This window comes from Aptenodytes forsteri, unplaced genomic scaffold (genome assembly GCF_000699145.1).
Source record: "Aptenodytes forsteri isolate BGI_AS27 unplaced genomic scaffold, ASM69914v1 Scaffold479, whole genome shotgun sequence".
NCBI lineage: Eukaryota > Metazoa > Chordata > Aves > Sphenisciformes > Spheniscidae > Aptenodytes > Aptenodytes forsteri.
This window is the reverse complement of record NW_008794627.1, coordinates 1403356-1426007: the sequence shown is the minus strand read 5'-3', so window position 1 is coordinate 1426007 and position 22652 is coordinate 1403356. Positions and strand designations below refer to the sequence as shown.

The 22652-nt window shown below is 40.6% G+C and overlaps 1 protein-coding gene across 1 annotated transcript in view; it reads right to left on the bottom strand.

The window, feature by feature from the left end:
• Nucleotides 1–22652, bottom strand: part of KCNH5 (potassium voltage-gated channel subfamily H member 5) — a 154361-nt gene that overhangs the window by 53262 nt on the left and 78447 nt on the right. The window contains exon 8 of the mRNA XM_009273378.2: nucleotides 2847–3046. Coding sequence (XP_009271653.2) covers nucleotides 2847–3046 — 200 coding nt within the window. The remainder of the gene's footprint in view (nucleotides 1–2846; nucleotides 3047–22652) is intronic.

Genomic DNA, 22652 nt, shown 5'->3' with positions numbered 1-22652 from the left:
GTGGCAAATGATGTTGCAAAACACATTCCAGTGTGACAATGCAGATATATTTGGAACAGTTCAGGATGTAATACTGTATGTTAGGTTGAAAAACATCCTTGGATGATGGAAACTGTCTGAGCTGTCTGATGGAAACTGAAAAGTTGAGAAATTCCTCACTAATTATCATGTGTCATGAGCACACGTGTTTTGCAAGATAATAAGAAGCTTATTGAAAAGTTCATAAAAATTAAGGAGAATGGGAAATCATGTGATATCCAGACAACAGACTGGTCAGAATCTCATTATTGGAGCTTTGAAAACTAGACTGGAAGAAACCCCTAAGGTCACGTCCAGGCTGTCAGACAAAGCAGTGCAGAGAAGCAATTCAAGACCTGGGGCAGTAATCCCCTATTCCAACCCACGCTGGAGCACTATCTGGATTTAGCAGGTCAGCTGCAGGTGCAATGTAGTCCCATTAGTCCCACTGTGTCTACGGTAATAAATCTGACTTGAACCTGTGTTCCTTGGAGGTCCCTACAGTCCGCTCCCATCCACTTGCTGCTCTAGGGTTAGTACAGATGGATTCAATTTAAATGCAGAGGGTCTTACGACAGGGCTTGAAGGGGTAATGGAGGAACTAATGCAAGAGAAACGATCCACTCTACATGACTAGTCTGTGGGACTGTACCACTGTTTCTATCATTTCTCAGCTGGGATTTACAACATTTTCTCATTTGTTTTGGTGAAGCACATTATAACACCTTCCTGAGTGGAGATAAAGGTAGGAAGGCTGCCTGGCTGCGACACAGCTTTCCGCCCTTTTGCTAAAACAAATCCTGACTTTGGCTAAGGTCCTGCAGCTGAAAGCAAACTGCCTGATCCTTACACTCGTACAGACCCAGGGATGCTCAGTGCGGGCACTACAGGCCGCCGGTGCTGTTGCTTTTGCAGACTTGCAGGCTGTAAGGGATACAAAACACCAAAATATTCAAACCGGTGCTCAAGTTCTTACGTTTATCTTGTCTCTGTTCTTCTGTAACATGTGCTTTTCTGGGAAGTTCGATTAGATGCAACTACTGATGTCCAGATGCAGAGGTTCCTGAAATCCTTCCACTGTTTTAAATAGGTTTTGGATCCAGGCCTAAGTTTAGGCAAGTCTTTACCAAGGGAAAATTGTTAAAAACCTAAGTCACAGATTTTACAGCCATATTAATTATCTAGCTAAGCAGCCACTACTATCTTACAGACCAGAGAACACTGCTTACCATGAGTCGAAGATTATGGCTCTAACTGCATTTCTATAATCTATAAAACCAGACATGCGGAAACTATGGAAGGAAATTTCAGTAATTAAAGCATAGGTTCTCCTAATTAACTGCAAAGCATCATTAAAATCTAATGAAACTGTAGTGGAATAATACAGGATTCTGGCTTAACTGCAAGGAGATAAATGCAAACTAAAGTTGAATTTTCACACGGTTTTCAGTTTACACAACAGGACTGAATGCATTTACAGTAGTTTACAATATAAAAGCTCACTTTTAACACTGTATGAATCAGCATTGGGAAGTTAGGGTATTAGTGTATAAGAAGTTAACATATTAAAGAATGTGACACACTGAAGCACAAGAATCAAAGAAATCAAAATCCGTGTTACTTAAAATACTTGTATTTGTGATGCTAAACCGAATTTCACAGCAGATGATTCATAAGACAACTGCTGTTGCATCAGCATGATGTAAGACTAAATTTTTCAGTGTAGCGACTTCATTTTGGCATATCTGAACAAGCTGCATCATCATTCCATATTACGCAATAGATTCAACTGAAGCAAGAACTTCAAAGCTCTGCAAGCACTAGACATTTTAAGAAATTAATCTGCCATGACGCTTCCTTACCCTTCCTCAGACACTTGCCTTTTAAGTTCTTAGGAGGGAAATCTTCATGGAAACTGGAGTTTGAATGTCTAATTTCAGCTGATGTGTATCTGGTCCACAGAAGCATCACCAATCTCCACTGACCAAAAATCTAGACCTAAAACTGTTGTATCTTCCCTACATTCAAGGTATTGCAGACGGAAACCCTTCCATCTGACTTCAGCTCTCTAAAATATCCAAGGCTAGACAGACTCACTGCACATATCATGGAGAAAGAGAGGCCCTGAGGACAATTCACTTGGTCTGTCCTGGCACACAATGAATCACTCTCCGAAGATGATCTTCTCCTTTAATCAGCTTTTGAAGAAACCTAAATGACCAGTCCTTTCTGAGGGCTAAAGTCCTGTAGGACTTCTACCCCGCATGGCTGCCAGCAGTGTCACATTTTCTGTATCTCCCTACCAAAGGCCTTAAGTTCTAGCCGAGAGATTTTAGCTCAAGGAGACCAATCTCTACTACCATTAAATCCTATACTAATTATGCTGATGGATATGTCAATGTCCTGGGCATCAGCAAAAGGTCCAAGCCAATCAAATTCATCTCACTGCAACTCACAGATGCCAATACTTTTCAGAATAATAGTGATGTAGGTTAGACACCAAATTACGTTCTCGGACTAATTTGAAGACCAATTTCCCCTTGATTTCAATAGTTAAGTACATTAAAATTATTTAGTATTTAGGCAAAGTAAGACTGGAAAGCAGAAAACATTTACCATAATGAAAAATAAAGGCATATTTCCAAAGCAGCAAAACAGTCCTTTTTTAAAACCTCCAGTTTTTGATCCAAACACAAACATAATAATGGAGTAGCATGCAGTTAAGAATTTGTTAGTACGTTATATGCTGTTATACAGTCCTGTTTCTAAGAAAGTACACAATGGACAGAAACTCTTGCTATCTAAATTGTTACCTCATGTACTCATACCTTCTCTGTGTCAATTCCTTTAGACATGGACCAGGTTGAGACAATATAATCCATGACTCTTTCACTAAGGCCTTTTGGGACTTGATATAATTTTAGGAAATCCCTCACATTGTTCAGCATCTCATGGTATCGGTTGGTGTTGGCATACATTTGCTGGAAAATGGTGGTGACGTTTCCAAAAATAGTTGCATACAGAAGAGCTGGAAAAAACCAAAGGTAATTAAAAATAAATATGTACACTCCAGTAAATGTACTCATAATTCAAGGATAACTTCAAAGAATTTTATGTATGGTTACAAATTACTGCAAATGCATAGGTGTAAACTGAAAATTTCTATTTATGCACACACTCTCACACACATACATGTACAGTTATTTGTTGAATTTACCCATACAGCTCATACAGCCACTCAGTCTGCATTAATTTACAAAATCAGTCACACAGATAATGTCCACACTGTTATTTAAAAACAGCCGGTGCATTTTAAATCTATACCCTATACTAATCCAAACTAATTTTCAGGTGTAGCTTCAGCCTGCCAGTAAACCTTGAAAGCACTATCCAAAGAATCATGTGGATCTCCTGTAAGGTCGGCTCAGCTAGCACGAGCTATGAGTAGAGAATGGCCTCAGTCCCAAAGAAGAAATGAAATGGAGAAGAAAGGAATCTGGGAAGCCTGGCAAGGAGATATCTATACAAATCGGGTCCTGTGCCAATGGCCAAGGTGTGCACAAGAAAGATTCAGAGTGGCATTTCACAGTCCAGTTTCACAGCCAGCCCCAGCAGATGACTTGGTTATGTCATGTCAACTCTAGATGCCAGTCACTAATGATTCCAAAGAGAGAAAAACTGGATTAGCGAACAACAGAAAGCCCCAAGTTTACCTCATTGCTGAGGACATATCACTAGGGCAGGAGAAGGACACAGTACAGTAGGAAGCACTACCTCAAACCCACTCCTGGAGTTACCTTCTCTTCTGGTTTGATTCTCCCCTTTCCAAACATGCCACCATTACTGTCAATCTCAGCCAGTTGAGTTGTGCAACGCCAAAGAATGACATTCCATATTCGAGAAAATCACATATTTTAAGTAAGCCTTTCCAACCGAAAAGGCATCAACCTCAGTATACTATTACAAGTGTGATGCAGTGAACACTATTTGATGGAGAATGGTTACTTTCTGAAGCCAAAATTCAGCAAAGCATTTAAGCAAAAACTTAAATGCACACTTTTACTAGTGCTGTCCTGAATAGCGGTGGATTGAAAGATGCTCTTAAAGTCAACAAGTTTAAGATGCCTTATTGAGTCACAATGTAATTACCCTTGCAAGCAAGCCCAAAATGACATTCTTCCATTAGGCTTTACAGATTTTGCACAAAAGAGAATTATTCTGATCTCTCATAACGCCAATGTGCGGCACTTTACTTCTGCTCTTGACATTACCAAATACACAGAAATGTGCCTGTCATTTTTAATAATCTTTGCTTGGAGGTACTTTATAGCAGAATGCAGCTATGCATTTCCATATTGCTCGTTTGAAAAACAACCGCAGCCTACAAATGGCAAGAAATAACCCACTGTGAAAGGAAAAATGCCTTCCATCTCTCAGTGCATAACATCTTCTCTCTACACAACACATTTCTACCTCATTCCAGAATACTCACTTTGTTTCATACCCATTTACTGTTGTTTATCACCTCTATTTGAGAGGTGGCATTTTTAAAGAAACATGGTGCTTTCCCAAAACCTGTCTAATAGAAAAATTGTACTTCCATTTCTCACACTGCTTTTTACTATGTCCATGTAAAAATTAGATGCTGAACTTCATCAGAAATACGATGTTCATTGATTCATCACAGTCTTGGGATTTTTCATTTCAACACACAAGATCATATCAAACAAGGTCACACAATGTGTAGCAAAGATGAACATGAATTTTCAGTTTTAGAGAACACAGCAGATTAATACTCTATGTGGTGTCCAGAAATAAAGCTCTTTGCAAGGGTAGGGTTTTTTTCCTTGCTTTACTGATTGTTGTATCATATCTGCTAGCTACTGAAAGGTTTTCTCTACCTCTGTACCCATTCAGACATATATTTCTTCACCAAAAGGGTTATCAAGCATTGGAACAGGCTGCCTGGGGAAGTGGTTGAGTCACCATTCCTGGAGGTATTTAAAAGACGTGTAGGCGTGGCACTTAGGTACATGGTTTAGTGGTGGACTTGGCAGTGTTAGGTTTATGGTTGGACTCGATCTTAAAGGTCTTTTCCAACCTAAATGATTCTACGATTCTATATCAACACTCACTCAGAGTACGTGGATTATAAAAAAGTCTAGATGGATGAATGCCACCTGACTCTTTCTTCTTTTTTTTCCAGCTTTTGCCACTCTTTTGGACTTTTGTAGTAGGACAAACATGATGAAGTGTCACTTTTTCTAAGTGCAACTTCCCTCATCTTTCTGAAGAACAGTTGCTGATTTATCATGAACTCAGCTCATCAGGTATGTGAGTGCAGAATATCTCGTCTTCCCTCTGATGTCAGATGCATCTGAAAATGACTGTGACTATAAATGTAAAGAGAAGTCATAACTGTCCCCGCAACCCTGCCTTTCTGCATGAGTAAAATTTATGCAAGCCTGTAACTACAGCTAGACTGCATATGCAATTACAATGCATACAACCCAGCTGGCCACACAAACCTACACAGAAGACACAGGCTGATTGAAAATGTGACACAGTGCCCTGTAAAGTCGGGGAAAAAAAATTCAACTCTGACACCTGCCAGGTTGGAAACAGCTAAGAATGCCATGGTGAAAACAGCTTGTCTGAAGCAACTGGCACATATTACCTCCTCTGCAAAAAAAAATGACTCTTTGGCAGAGACAATTTGCAGAAAATATACAGCCAGAAGAGAAATACTAGTTCTGTGTCTCTTAATATAGGGTCCTGGAAACTTGTACTAAAAAAGAGTATGTTTGTTCAAGAAATTAAGGATAGAAAAAATCATAGGATCAAGCCTGAAAAATTGCTGGAAGCATTACCCAGCAGTACCTCATTAAGCCAGAATTCACGAGCCTACACGCTGTAGAGTCTGCACAGACCCTCTGTTGGAAATCAAAGCCTTCCTTTGTCTCCTATTGGAAATGGTAAAGACATATGGTTGAGTTCATCTAAATATTCCACTTTTCTTACAGGTTACTGCATGGGGGTCCTTTGGCAAACATTTAAAAGGAACCTACTTAGATCTTCACAGCTTTGAAGCTGTGCCTCAAAGACTCTCCTCGCTTGTGGTGCTTCCCTATGCCAACGCTGGGAGCTGCTGGGACCGGTTTGCTGGTTTTTGGGGGAGAGCACATTTTTCATAATTTGGCATGGAAAATCCACCTCTCTCTGTAAATCAGCACCCCATCCCTGTTCTCTATATGATACCTAGAAAAGGGGGTCATTTAAAAAAAGCTGGTATTTACTGTTTTGCAGGTCTTGGTATGCAACAAAACAAGTTTGTGCTGATAGGGAAATAAGAAATATATAAATAAAATCATTCGCATTGCATTTGTTACACCTGTTGTTACACTCCTCTACAGGGGAAGGGTCCTCTGCTTGGGAGGGTCTACTGAGAAGAGGTTAGTCCGCCTTAAAAATACGCTCTCCCCCACCCAACTTTAGGCTGGGGTAATTGCATTAGCTGCAAATATGACAGAGATGGGAGAGAGCAGAGAGGTGAGCTGGATCAGCTCCTTAGTTGGCAGAGATGTCTCAGCTCAGGGAGCCAACGACCTCTGGATCCCGTTGTATCCCCTATGCACAGATGTGCATGTGCAGGCACGTGCACACATGTGGACACGCTGGTGAGCATCTAATGCTGCTCTGGCCTTTCTCAGCCTTTAAAGGTTTAAGACTCTCCATGAATGACCCTTAGTGCCTGTAATTAGCAAACGAAGATATCTCAGAGCATCCCTATTTAATGAGCAAACGTTGAAGTGCCAAGTGTGAACCTTACCCCTCACCTTTAATAAACCAAAGGCAGAGGAGCGCTACCGAGGGCATTTCACTTTTGCTGTATTTTAATTATTTTTGGCAAGGGGAACTGGCAGTAAAGATCATTTGCAAAAGGTTCTGAAGGAAATAAAATACTGTGCCTCTCTTGACAGTAAGAGGATTTAAACAATCTTTAAAGAAATCTCTAAAAGTATACATACACTTCAATAGTTTTAATTTAGTCTCTCCATTTACAAGAAACAGGAGAGATGATGCTACAGAGGTTGAAGGTGAAATTACTTTACCCAATTTCTTGAAATGACTAGTTAGGTCAAACTGCATTTATTCACCTTCTCGTTAATGCCTTGCATTTCTCCCAACATTTCCTGTTATGTTTCTACAGTCATGCAACGCTCATTTACTTAATTGTCCGGTGTGTGTAAATCTGGAACAGTCTTCATTAGATTTCAGAGAGATCAACTTGATCTAATGATGCAGAAATATTTTTTGTCAGTCCTAAAGGTGAGGTAGGTGGTTCAACTGTTATTTTAATTTCTATTTTTACTCTGATTCAGTGTTGAAAAATCTCCCCTGAATTATATACAAGGATCTAAGTGCTATATACTTTTAGATACAAAATGTGTGTTTCTATATTTGTACATACATAAAACAGTTTTGAATGATTTAGCAATAGTGTTACATAAATCTTTATGCTTGTTTAAAAACAAGGAACTTTCTAAAAAAAACCCGCAGAGTTACCTGAATTATCCCAAAGCATTTCAGATCTCTTATTATCCTGACCGTATGCTAAATATGTCCAGATAGGAACATCTGCCTTTAAGAACTGAAGGCTTGATTGACAGATCTGATTTTCCCTATGGTCTGCTCCATGCTAGAGTATTATTAATCTAAGCATATACAATATACCTTTAAACTGTAATTGTAAAGAAGAAGATGATGCCTTGATCCTGGAAGAATACAGGTATTCATTTTTGCATGCTGAGGCTAGCTGCAACTTCTTCAATGAATTTTTGGAATTAGGTATTCCTGTAAGATTATTAGATTAATATTATCAAAGCTGTAACATTCATGAGAGATTTGATACAAACCCCAATATAAACCCAAATATCTGATTTATTATTTTAAAAGCGGAGCAGTTTTCTGTTATTCCCTTCCACCTCACCTTAATACCTCTGATTATATTGCAAAACGTTTGCAGGCGCCTATTTGGTGTGATACCTGGCAGCACAGTGCCGTGTCCACCTCCTGAGTTCAACAGCCTCACTGAGATGCAGCAGCAGCAATAGGCTGCCGCTGTCACAATGAACAGCTCTCTTCAAATCCATCAACGTTATTCAACGAAGCGTATTACTTGGAAGAAAATAATCCTTCTAAGCCCCCTCCCTTACCATCGTCTTGCAGCACTTTTTTGATGCCTGCCCTGTCCTGCCCTGCAGCCTCAGCCTCCCACCTCCACTCTGCAGCGATGCTCCTGCCTGCCAGCTGCGCTAGTGAAAGCGCCAACGCAACCCCGTGGTTTTACAGGTCTTCAAAAGGCCAACTTTAATTTTGAATCCTTGGCCCAAATAAAAATTGTGCTGTTAAAATACACTCCCCCATTCCAGCAACGCTGACACCAGTTTTACAGCAGTGTTCAATCAGTGTCCTAAATACAATTACTCCCCATTTACAGGGAGGGGATATCAACACCAGAGCATACCAGCTTTCACATTTTACTCCCAAAAATACCCAAACTAAAAAAAATAAAAATCTCTTTCCTCCAGTTACACTTGCAGCCATATCACCGTACTATCCCGTGCCACATAATCCAATATATTTATCCTCCCATAAGCCCCAACAATGCACTGTTACACCCACTTTGCAGAGGAGAAGCTAATGGGCAAAGGTCTGGATTCAGCAGTGAACTTTAGCTCTGAACGTCTCACCAACATCATCCGACTGCTGAAAAATCTCTTTCCTCCAGTTACACTTGCAGCCATATCACCGTACTATCCCGTGCCACATAATCCAATATATTTATCCTCCCATAAGCCCCAACAATGCACTGTTACACCCACTTTGCAGAGGAGAAGCTAATGGGCAAAGGTCTGGATTCAGCAGTGAACTTTAGCTCTGAACGTCTCACCAACATCATCCGACTGCTGAAATCAGGGGGGAGTTGGACATAATTGTGTCTAGGCGAATGCACACCATGGCCAGCTTGAATCCATCATCCCTGTGGCCTATACGCTTCACATACAGTGCCTGCATCCAGATGTATGTCCCATATTGCCGAGACAGGGCGGTGGTGGCCCTCCATGCATTCCTATATCCCATACCGCAGTCACATAAGATGCACGGCTCCTCCGTGGGTCCAGTTGACGTTCACCCCTGTTTTCCTGACCCAACACCTTCTTAATACTATAGTAATGCAAACTCTAAATTAAGAGGATAATGATAATAATAATAAATCTGTAAAATCCCTGTTCACATTGATGGGATGTTTGTTTGATGAGAACTAAATAATTATGTAATTAAGAGAATCATCAGTAGTAAACTGCAGGAACTCACACTCGTGTTCTTCCCTTTATAGGGAACACTGTTTGCACAGCAGAGTGGAACAGCTGCTTTGGAGGCAGTCAGGCATTTTGCATACTTTATGCAAAAATCCTTATAAAAATAAGGGCTTTCAACTGCACTTGTACAGTCACTAATTTTTAAATGGTGAAACTGGGAGCTTCTTTTTCATGAGAGCACTTAGCTAATGGAAAACATTTACTTTAGAGCTCCAATGCCTCTCCACCATGCAAACGTGATGAGCTGACTAGCTGTATTTTTGCACACAGATGCAATCCAAGACTGGCCAAATTGGTATTGCAAAACACAGTACCATGCCTAACTGAGACAGTCAGTCTTAAATCAAGGCTACCGTTGCCCATAGTTATCAGTGGTTTTGGCTTCTAGCCCTGAGGAAGCAACAGACATGCGCTGAAGTTTGCTAACTCAGCAGCATAGACAACAAAATTACACATTGCCCCCCCTGAGGATGAGGGGCCAAGCGCTGCCTGGGTCTGACGATGCAGATGCTAAGCGGCTTGAAATCACAGTTCACACGCAACATCTTCCCTGCTCAACATCCCCTACCACAACCACCCCATGTTATTAGACTACTTTGTTAATTTGCCTGAGAAATGGTGCTAGCCATCAGAAATACAGCCCTGCACAGGTTCAGTGGTCTCCTCTTGGCATTTGGATGCAATTTCCCGCATTTTCTTTCATCTGGAAAGCTTTACGTGTTTTGGGTCTGCTAGGGTCTGCTTCTCCCTCACCGTATTATTCAATGTGTTAAGCATCATATGGGAAGGCACAGCCTGAAAAATGGCTGCAATTACACTAAAACAGGCAGCAGGACACATAGCATTACCCCGTGTTAACTGGGTGGCAAAACTTTGCCTGAAAAATCCGTACCTTGTAGTGAAAGGGCCTTAATTCTGGAAACTTTTTCCCTAAGAGCTCTGGAGTAAGAGGCTGAGAGTTCGGGCTTTTTCTACGTATTTCATACGCAGTGGAAGTTGGGTCTAATGGGTCACAGCTTTGATGGTGACAATTGGGGGAGGAATATTTAAGTTTCCATTTATAAGAAGGGTATGACATAAACACAGAGAATAATTAACTAGTGAAACGAGCTAAACCATTTCTTATACTAACGCTTCATCATTCCTGTTTCTTCAGAAATCCACCACCTCCTTACCAAAGGGCACATCTAGCATTTCACGTGCTGCATAAAGCCCTGTGCAATGGTAAATGTTAATTACAACACAATCACTTCCCTAAAGGAATTACAGTGGGTGCAGAAGGAAAGTAGAGAGGCAGAAGATGACAAAAATTCATGAGAATTGTTCACCATGAATGCCAGCAACCCCATGCCTCTAGCACTTTGCTCCATCCCTTATTTATCATTTTCTCCATTTTGAATATTATCTTTAACATTGCCTCATTTCCATGCAAATCTCTCCAGTATTTCAAAAAAAAAGCTGAATTGTGTCTGTCAAACAATCATCTACCCATCACATAAATCTTTCTCTTTCCTTTCTCCATCAAAGAAATAAAGAAGCTGCTTTCCCAGAGTGCTGTCTTTAGTATTATTGCTGGCCGGTGCTGACACCTGTGGATCAAAACCATCCCATGCGCCTTCCTCTGCATGCCTCACCGTGCCAAAACTGTCACCAGTAACAAGCACAGGACGCAAAGGGTCTCTAGCACTATTGAATGGAAGCCCAGGAACCAAAGGGATCATCTCCAGAAAAAAGTTCTCCGAGCGAAGTTGGCAGCTGTCAGTATTACATTATTACATTCACAATAATACATTATTGTGAAACAACTTGACAGCTTGTTGCTGGATTGAGCTGTGAGGGGGTTTTTTTGTTGATTTTTTTTTTCTTTAATATTTTTAAGGGAATTTTTTAGTGGGACACCAAGTTCTTGTCACATTAAGATGAACGCAGGATAGCAATGTTGCTGGAGGCAGGATGCCAGAACATCACTGGCACACTGAGGAACACCACCTAAATTGCCTGTCTTGTTAAAATATAATAGGAAATTTGTAAACACACCTTCAAAGTACTGGACTGTACTAGAAGATGTTTCTAGCTCTCTGCTCCTAGGTTCTTTTCTATTGTGTATGCCAATTGTACTGTATAAATCTGCGTGTTGGTGTGTTTTAGATACTCACAAATACACATATTTATACACGTACATACACACAGATACACCTGTATGTAAGTGTAAAGGTGAACATACAGCATGAACGGGCTCAGACTTTCTGCAGCTGCTACTTTTCCTTTCAGTCTTCTAATTTGCTCATTCTTTCTACTTCTTTCAAATCTAACTTTGCTTATTCATTTAATTGAACGTTCAATTTTATCTCAGCACAATTAATAGGAATGGATTTGGGACAATTAGACAAACGATTCCAGCTATAAAACAGAGGCCACACGTAGCCTTGAGAGGTGTGGCAAACACACCTGTTAGCGTAACAGTGCACGCTTGGACAATATCTGCCTGAAAATATTAATGAGATAGAGCGCAGGTGAAGCAATGCTGCTTCTATTCGGTAGTTCCTTCTTTCTGTATTTTAATTCATCAGCCTGAACTCTGTGTGAGGATAGATTTTTGTATGCAGTTATAGGGTATTTTTAGGAACAAAATAAAGTACTTAGCTGTTAATACTAAAAATCTCGTATTTGGAGATGATGTTTGCATCCTATTATTTTGAGAATAATTCTGCTTTGTAAAATGACCACAAAACTGGCTTCACTGAACTGAACGATAACGTTTCTTACTCATCTAAGTCATCTGCAGAAGCACCTTCCCTCTAATTCTCAGTCCTGCAAATTCAGCATCTCTGGACAGAGCCGAGCAAAATTTTGTATCCAAAATTTTCAATGTGATGCTGACAGCTTATCTCAAATTAAATTTGCCTTCCCTGAAGTGTTTGCACTAAAACCAAGGGGGAAAAAAATAGAGTTCCACAGAAAGTTGAAACAATTCACCTCCAGGTTTTATAAAGCTAAAATAATTCATAGCAAAACATTTGTCCTCCAGTCTTTTGATTTTGAACTTTTGAAACCTGAACAACGGAAGAAAATTGCATTTTGATGCAAAAAAATGTCTTAACAGCCTAAGAAAAAATGGAACATTCCCTTATAATGGAATCCACAAAACGCAAACCATGAGTTCCTAGCACACTGCTAGCAATCAGGGCCAACGTGAACCCCTTTTTGCCTGATTTATTAGCACCATGTTTCCATTTTTTCAAAGCATCTGTGCTCGTGACTGGCGTGAAGCCTGCTTCCCACTCCCACTAAAAGCAATGCCTGGGCAGACTGCTGCTCAGGGCTGGACCTCAGCACCTTTCATGTTTTCCTGGAATAAGGCTGGTTTTGTCTAAAAAATTTCACACTAATATTGTCAGGCTTTCAAGGTGAATTAACTTTTACTCTGCTTTGATTATCCACTTTGGAAACCTGTCCTTCATCGCAGTATTGATTTAGCTGTGGCAGATGCTGAGCTGTCACTGGACCTGACAGCTTCCTCAGAGCTTCCTTGGTGGTTGCTTTGTAAAGCAGTCAATAGCCAAGTGAAACCAAACTGCAAAAACGAGGACGTTTCCCACTTTTATACTCTATAAAATCATGTGTGCTACTCTGTACTGCATCCTTCCGGGAGGAGGGGGGAGGAAAAAAGTCGGCCTCTTAATTTAGCATTCAGCATTACCAATTAACCCTTTATGTATTCAGACTATATCCACCCCCACCAGCCCTGACACATCGGTGGAACCATGTTCCAGTCACAGGTCTGTGGCTTTGGTGTCAGTCACCGCCATTCCAAAGCCACTTCCCACCAGTGGAGAAGGGTCTTTGGGGAAGATATTAGTGTGAACGTGCTTAGCGAGAGGGTTTCATCTACACAGCGTCAATTTGAATCCCAGTATATTTGGGTAGTTTTTATGGCACTTGAGAGAACATCTACGGTCCTAGGAAGATGCTCTCCGCATTCACCTTTGCAAGTGCCACAAACTGTTCTGCTGAAGAGCAATGGCATGGCAAAATGGCAGGCAACACCCTAAATATATTTTTGCATTTTCTATCAGAGGAGCACAAAGCCAGACACTAACACGTACGTTGAACTGGACATCAGTACTTCAAAGGTTACAAACAGATCTATTTTCACATGAAACAAGAGCTGTCTAAATACTATATCAAGAACATTAACTCCACCTCTTTCCACCAGTCCCACAGCTGTCCACCGCTCCCTTCCCCATAATATCAAGCATAACAGCATTGCTGGAAATATTACTAGCCATTGACGCTGTCCTGGTAGAAGGGGGTGGAGAATACTCAACAGAACAACAAAAGATTGCATACATCGGGAAACTAAAACAAACAAACAAGTCTGGCATTTCATTTCAGCCTCTGCGCATGTATTGCTGAACTCTCCATGACTATGTGAGACTGGAAAAGTGTCTTTATTTCCTGGCAGCAGCTCCTGGAGCTCTCGTCCTCCCTGTCCAACTCCTTCTGATCAGCACTTGTTTCTATCTGATTACCTCTCTGTTTTCTTGCTCGCTATTCCAGGAAGGAGATGCTGGAATTTGATTTTCTGCATTTCCATTCCTACATTAACACTAATTTCACTGAAGTCAATGAAATTACACTGACGTCTGGAGAGTATCTGAGAGGAATAATTGAGTGTATTTTATCACTTTCCTTTGACTTTTTCGTGATTGTTTCATAGCATTTTCAAGTGTCCAGTTTCACTAAAATCCATTTATTCTGCTCTTGGATGCTGCAATGAAGTTACTCTCTTCAGGACGACGGTGTTCTTGCTGTAAAGCTCCGGACACCGTCTGGAAGATGCTTGTGATGCCTACGGCCCACAGAGATGTGTACAGCTACAGAAGCGACACGCAGCACCACACCAAGTGCCCATCTAAGCCAAAATCCTTCCTCTGACTGCAACTCCTTCTGGATACTTATGATAAGAGTACAAGAAAGAGGGTGCACAGGGCAACTCCTGCCTTGGGCTACTCCTTCCAGAATTCCATGAACCCAGAGCCCAGGAGCTTTCTAAACTGCCCGCTGCATCCAGACCATGGTATCAACCACCGACCAGACATGTCCACCAAGAACATCTAATTCCTTTCCACAAATCCACTTCTACTTTTTTCTCACCAAAAGATTACATGGCAAAGTATTTTGTCGTGCTATTCTGCAAGCCTGGCCACCCCAGCCTTTACATTGGCCGCCCCAGCTCCCCTTGCGAGTAAGTGAGTAATTGCTCCTCTTCACCTCCTGTGCACCACTCTTGATTTTTGTAAGCCTTCCTCCACTGTGTTTTCTCGGTCGTGAAAAGCCCTTGTCTATTTGATCTCTCCTTCTGAGAAAGTCATCCCATGCTTCATTCTTGTCACCTTTTAGACACCCTTTTTAATCTTACAAAATCTTGTAGAACAGTGCAGTGTGGTGCAACGACGTTAATTTCAATTACTTGCCTAGAAATCCTATTTGCCTATTTTTGACTGGTACTGAACACTGCACTGATATTTTCAAGGAACTATCTGTAATAACAGTCAGATGTCTTTCCTGAGTGGTAACTGCTAATTTAGAAACCATTATTGTACAGGTATAGCTAGCTATTTTTTGCCTACGTGTATTAATTTGCATGCACTGACACTGAATTTCATCTGTCCTTTTCACAACTGCTTCTGTGGTGGGATTGACACAGCAAACCAGAAACCCTCATTTCAGTATTCAGCAGAAAAAAGACCTGCAGCATAAGGGAGAAAAGCTGCACTAGATACAACTACAAAGTAAAGAATAAAAAAAATCTGGGCAAAATTGAATTGTTTCTTAAATTTTTTAGGTTTATACTAGTATCATGGCTTAGGTCCCAGTAATCGGGAAGATTTTATCATCTTTCTACTACAAGCAGGACTGACTATTTCCCACAGCAGGGCAAATGCAGGCAAAGCTGTTCTTTCTTGGATTTTATCCAAGAGTGACTAAGCCAACCCTAAAAGTCCAGTCAAAATAAATGACAGATTTGACAGAATAAAAATGTCAAGATGTGACCCAACACTTATAACAGTTATGGGATGTCTCTTGAACGTTAACTCTTTAGCAGCAAGAGTAAGCATTAATTTCTAAAATACGTTTAACCCTCCAGTTTGGCAGTCCCAGTGTCACACCATTGCATGCGCCATTAACGACGCTGAACAGCTATCATCATCTTCATTCAAGTAACAGTGAGATCAGCTACAAATACAACAGGTTAATTTAAGTGACCTTGACGCCTTCGATGCTTTTGTTCGTATGCTGATAGCTGAAGGAATTACTGCAGGGTCTCTTCCCCCACTTATTTTGCCAATACATGAAGCATCCTCAGTTGCTTCTCAGCTGTTAGGAGGCACTGATAGCTGGGCATGTATGCCATTAATTTCCTTTGTTAGGGGCAATGACATCTGAAATTATTCACAGAACAGGGATTGTACATGGAATGGGGAGTTTGACAGTATTTTCAGGTTTTTTGGTCCCTCTGCATTAATGACCTAAACCAGCTAGTGCTACTAATACCTGCAGGTATCATTCACGATCAGTTGTTCCTACCACTGACTACTTCTGCAAGTAAGAAACTGTTGTAAGCCTTGCAGGATGAAGTCTTCAAACCCAATGAAAATGAAATTCAACAACCCATTTATTAGCACATCTTTTCAGGCCTTCCAGCCTGCTCGTTCCCAAGCCTCTGCAGTATGGTACATTAATTTTATACTGAGCTATTAATTGTAGTTGACTTTGCAAAGCTGTTTTCTTTACATTTTTTATTCAGTTTTGCAAACCCAATCCCAACGGAGTTCATTCTATTCCCCACAGTTTGTTTGATCAAATTGCAAATATTTTTTTAAATCTTTTTAGGCATTCAGATTTATTATCTATGGAGCAGAGCCTCTTCACCTCCTCTACTGATGGTCTGGGAGAAACAATCTTTCACATATTTCTCATTTTATGAAAGTGTTTATTCCTGCAAGTACATATTAGTAAGCATAACATTAAAACACATTTACCTAACCTAAATAAAAACACTTTGAACCAAATTTGTAAGCTAACCTGCTTTGGTTCTTAATGATACTAATCTGAACTCATTTTTTTCCCAGAGGTTGTGATCCATAATTCACTGAGGTCAATGGAAAGTAGCTGCTGATGTTAGTGAATTTTAGGGTCGGCCATTAGCAGGTATGTTTGTATTTCCATTGAGAATCTGTGTGGGAAATTTCCCAAAGGCAGGGTAAAAGGCCTTTGGGAAAGTATTTTAATTTTCTTCATGTCTATTCATAGTAATAATTAGTAATAATACTAATACTATCACAGCCACCCCATATTTGACATTTATATATACATTTTACAAAGAAAGATAAATTATTCAATTTTGTTCCATACCTGTCATTTACTTCAGCTGGCCCTGTTCTATTTTTCATTGGAAAACTCAGAACAAAATATTTTATAAAATTGAGACATTTACTGTTTTTAAAAATTATTATTCCCCATTTTATTATTTAGTCACTTTTTTCCTAGTGAAATAGGGTAAAGTTCAGCAAAAAAAAATGAGAGAAAATAACACCTGTGGGTTTTCTTAATCTGAATTTGTAGTTGTAGAAGATCTTCTAAAGTGAAAGTAGAAACCCAATGTCTTATTTCTTTACTATGTTCTACTTTTTCCACCATCAAAGTGAAAAGGTTTTTTAAAAACAAAGTAACATTTCCTCTCATTTTTTAAAACCTTTCCAGCAGAAAACAAAGGGAAGGATTTTTCTCCAGTTTCTTTCTAGTGTAAAAAATTCTGAAAAGCAGAGAAAAAGAATGTGCAAGACAGAACTTTTCCGTTATCTTGAAAACAGGGACATATTAGTTGGGAAGTAAAAAAAAAAACCCTTGTGTATATTAATTCTTTTCTTCAAAATATCTCATTTTCAATAAAAATACATTTTCAACAAAACTAAGGGTTTGTCTAAATACTTCACATATTATCTCAGTAAGTTTAAACCACAGGGTTTTTTCACTGTCTCATTAATTCCCTCCACTTCTTCCTCCCCTCCACATCGCCTTTCAGCCTCTGCTCAAGTCTTCCAGAAGTGATATAGCATATTTTTTATTTTGTTTAGAAGCTTAGCTGCCTCCCACTTGACATCACTCTAAGCTGGTTTTCTTCATTTTACTCAATGTTATTCCTAATTATTCAACCTAATTGATAAGATGCCTCCTCTGGGTAGAGCTGGTTGCCATGACACTGTAAGAAATGACTCCATATTTCTCCATTCCTGGATCTTTCTGAAGAATTTATACAGAACGTCTTGCTTTCACCAACTCCCCAGCTTCGCACACATCCATAAAAAATAATTAATGATCTAACCCTTGCAGCCAGGTTTCATTGCAATAATAGGGCTAGAAATGTTTTTTTCATAACGTTTTCTCCTTCTGCTAATACTGGCCAAGATCGCACAGCTTTAGCGCTCTGCCGTAGCACTGCACGCCTTTGTCATATGAAGCGCCATTAGTCCAGCTGCCAAATGGCAAGCTCTCATCACAGGGGACTTGTTTTACTGAAGTAACCATAATTAACAGCCTCATCAGCTTCTGCCCTGTGGCTCCTACTGGAGTTACTAGGCATACCAAAGACTCAGGGCTGCTTAAGGACGAAGCTCTGCCTGGTTTCTCTAACCTGCCCACCACACGGAGCTCCACAACTTGGCTTTGGTCTAAGACACAGGACACACGGCATCACCCACAGAGTGTCTGGGGGTGTTAGTCCAGCTGCTACAACATGGACACAGAGAACTCCCACACTCCCCCCGCCTGCACGCTCCCCCTCAAGTTCAGACAAAACAGAGGCAGAGAACGCACCTTTCTGCATCTGCCATCACCTTCCACGTGCCACCACCACCACATGTCCAGTGGAGCAAGATGGGCTGCTCCCATGGCACAACAAGCTATGACTGCCCAAATGCTGGCCCCAACTCATGCCCTGTTGATGTCTACACCTGTGCTAGAACATAGGAGTCTGGGCACTGCAAGGCAGAGGCACTCTTCCTCCACGAGTTTCCAGACAGCAAAGCACAAGGAATCAATGCAACAAGCAACGATTAACCTAATAGACAACTTCCTCCCTAATGATATGTTTTGAAGGCACCCATCAGGAACAAAAGTTTCCAGGTGTCTTTCTAGTATCTTTGTGACCATGTGTAAACCTCCTCCTTCAAAACGTAAGGGACAATATGGAAGGTGGTACTTACTTGAAAATTTAACAAGTAGCTGCTAAAGGCAGAGGTACAACAGGCTGCTCAGAGGTAGGACCACGCTGACAGAGGAGGGCTTCCGATAGATTGGCAAGGCAAAGGGTCTTAGAAGTAAAGGCAAATAGGCTATGCTTGATGTGACAAACCAAGTGCACCCAGAGGAAAGCAACAAGCAGTGAAGTGGCACAGGCACAGTGTCATCAGCGTAATGCAGCTCATACAGCTATGACTTTGGTGGCAGCCAAGCTGGGTTACAGCTGAACACTTTTGCAAAGCCCCCCCCACCATTCACATCAATAAAAAGTGGTGTGCTCTCAAAATCATGGAGAAAAGAAGACACAGTTTACCGTAAGTTGGTGTCTAAGAAGCTGGAGCCTAACCCTAAAGTTTTAGGCAACCTTCTAGTTACAGTAATATGATTCGAGACAGTGAATTTCAGAACAGATGTTAATGGCTTGAGGTGTTTTAAGGGCCCTGTGATTCTCTAAGAGCTTTACAGTTGCAGAAAACGGAGCGCATTGAGGGAACCTCGTGCAAAGGGCAGGGACACAGTAAGGAGCTCCAGAGGAAGCTGAGATCCCTCTCAGGAGAGCGGTCCTTGCTAGAAGTCCCCACTCACCTTTGGCAACCCCCACCCCTCCTGCCTGGCCCCTAAGTCACCCCAAACCTCCACCCCAATCTCCTCACAACCTCCCCTACCTCATGGCCCAGGCCTTTCCAATCAGAACATTCGTTTGAAAACATGAAACGAAGCCAAAGCATGTTAAGTGTACACCAAGCAGCATTTAACGGCTCAGTCTCTACAGTCTGTTTTGGACTGGTTTTAGACAGTGATCACACTGCTTATATTGCAGTACTCCGGACAATTACGTACAATTTAGAAGACCACAGTTCATACCTAAGGCAGTCTGAAATACACAGCATGGACAATCCTCATAGTGTATTTGTCCTTGTGAAAGTTGCTAGCGAAACAGAATATTAGCTATATCCGTTTTTTGTTTGTTTTTTTTTTTTACACACACCACTGGAGCTCTGATTCTGCTCTTCAAAACTATGTACTTAATATTGTAGAACTGATACAGATTGGGAATAGCCAAGCTTTTTATGGTAAGAATATATTAATTTATTTTCATTTTTACATTATTAACAAACTTGCTGAGCAAAACCTGCTTTTATTGTTGTTGATGATGATTCATCCACAAGGCTACGATAAGAACTGTACACTCCATTTCCAGGTTCATCAGCAAACAGTAAGTACTTTAAAGAACATATACTGAGAGGAACTGAGTAGAGGATGAGAAATGATCCTTTCAACCCTGCACGGAACCCACAGACAATTTAAGCAAGCCTGTGCCCAGCCCACAAATCTCCTGCCTCATGCAGACATAGAGTCATTAATTGCTCCATAATTAGACAAGACCAAAGAAATGAATGTCGCTGAGCAGAGTCAGTGTGCAGCATACATGGCCGAGCACGTCCCCTTATGGTCCCCCTAATTAACAGGTACCAAGTGCATGTACATTGAAGACAACAGGCTGCGAAAACCATGCAGCATGGCCACGAAGACTCACCTCGGTGGAAAGGGAAGCTGCCAAAGGCATGCAAAAACGCACATTAGTCAGCACACCATACACTCACTGGAAAAATGAGCCAACGAATGCAGAAGAGCAAATATGTTTTCTTTATCTACGGCTCTTTTTGATAATCTCAGACTGCTAAAGCTGTAGGTTTGGTCCCATTCCTGAGCTGGTGGCCAGGCTGTTTTAATCTACTGTTTCCAGCCATTACTAGAATAAGACATTTTGCCACTGTCTTTTCCAGGGACAGTCAGAAATTCAGAATTTAACTTCTCCCCCCTCCCCAAGCTTGATATTTACCCCCTTTTTCCCCAAAAACCATGTAGAGATTGATATGGCTCAGATTTTCTCTCTCTCAGGAAACTCTAATTTTGAGACCAAACTAGAATATTAAAATCATTTTGCACTATTTTATAATCCACTAGGTAAGACTAAAGAATAAAAAACTCAGAGCAAAGGATGCTTAATGACAAAATTGATAGGTCAGTTTGTCCCATATTGAATTTATCAGGACATAATGGAAGGAAGAGGACACAGAGTGCTAACAAGTTTTTAAAAGATGTTTTGGCAATATCAGTTAAATGCTTCCTCTCTGACAAATTAGCTTCTCCTACTGAAATTATATTCTCCCTCAAAAATTTTATCTAGCTTTAATAATCTGCCAATTTACTTGCTAGTAAGGGATTTCTGCAATACTCCAACGGTATTTGCATTCAGGGTGTCCAGACTTATAAGGGCCACATCAAATATCTTTCTGTTTAAACCCATGAGGATGTTCAGACAAGTTACCATTGTGGCACAATCTAGTACTAAATTATTACGAGCAGTTTGAAAGTAACTGCTCATCTAGTATCTTGATTTTTCTTAATTACTGGAAGAAGAAAACTCTTTTCTTTTTGATCTCATGATCCTCACGTAGGCTGAGATGGCATCTGGGAAAGGCCATGGAACACATTTACCATGGCTGATCTTCCGTGTGATATCTTGCATTTTCCTTCAGAGAAAAATAAAAAATAGTATTTCTCAGTATCAGCTACTAAAAATATATATCACTGTCCTTCAGAAGCAAGTCTATTTCTCACTATGTTTCATCTCTTTTATTTCAAACAGAAACTGAATCATTCAAATTCCTTTTTGTTAAAATCATGACAAGGGCAGTACACCCCATCCACGGAGAAGCAGTGACTTTGTCCTCTGCATGGATCTAAAATATGACAGTACTATACTGTTGCTTAAACTAGTGGCGCTGGGGGGGGGGGGGGGGGGGGGTGTGGTTGAAGTCCCTGTTCACCAGGTCTTTGTAACCAGCAGTTGGTCAGGTCACTGCTTTGGGCAGACAGGTTTTTTCAGGACAGAGCAGGCTGTGGGAACTTGGAAGGGAGGTTCAGGACGTGCCAGAACTTTTTTGCAGTTTCTGCTAGCCAGGGAAGGTGGGGATCATCACTAGTTAGGAAATAAGGATCTGTTCTGCAAGAATACGAAATGTTTTCCATGAAAATATCCCAACCGTATTTGTGCACAACTGTACACAACTGTATATCCCAACTGTATTTTGCATTATTTAATAACGCAAGGAGGTTTTTATGATTACCTCGCCTCTAAGTCTACAGCACAGCCACAAGCTAAGTAACAGCAAAGGTAGTCCTGTAAGAATTTTAATTAGTCTGGCAACATGCACTTCAAATAATTTGCAATAGAAAAGCCTTTAAAAAAAGTTACTTGAGAAAATGTGATCTCCATAGAGAGAGAAAGGGGAGGGGAGAAAAAGAACGCTACCCAGCACTTTATTTTCCTAACTAAAAATAATTTTTAACAGGTTCTAAATTTATGGGTAGTATATTTAAATGACAAAAAGATAAAAAGGATCTATATTAGGTGTAATGTCTTCTATTTAGAGAAAAGTGACAATAGAAGTTCTGGAGACACAAGTTACATAAACCTGGCATCAGAAGAATCAAGCTCCAACGATTGCAATAGTCCTTCCCTATAAGCTGACAGAACTTCTTTTCAACAGTCCCTTGCTAAGAAAGAAAGGGAAGGAAAGGTGGATAAAAGATGAGGAATAAGGACGGAGGTTTCATTGGCAGTAAGTAATAATTTTTCCAGTCGTTGGTGAAAAAGGTTTTACAATCCTTCTACCTTCGTTACATGAACATTTCATGATCCATTTGAAATCAATACAGAAAAGCTGCCATCTATTTTGAGAAACCAAAAACCGTCTAAATCCAGACTGTTTCACATTATCCGCATTATTGGAGGTGCTGAATTAACACTGTTCTGACAGCAAACCTGCAGACTGATTCCTTTGCCTCAAGCAACTTCAGAGACATATTTGGGAGAGGTGTATTGATTTTAGCACCAGCAGAAGTAAAGAGGGAATGACAGGGAAAGGCGAAAGAATT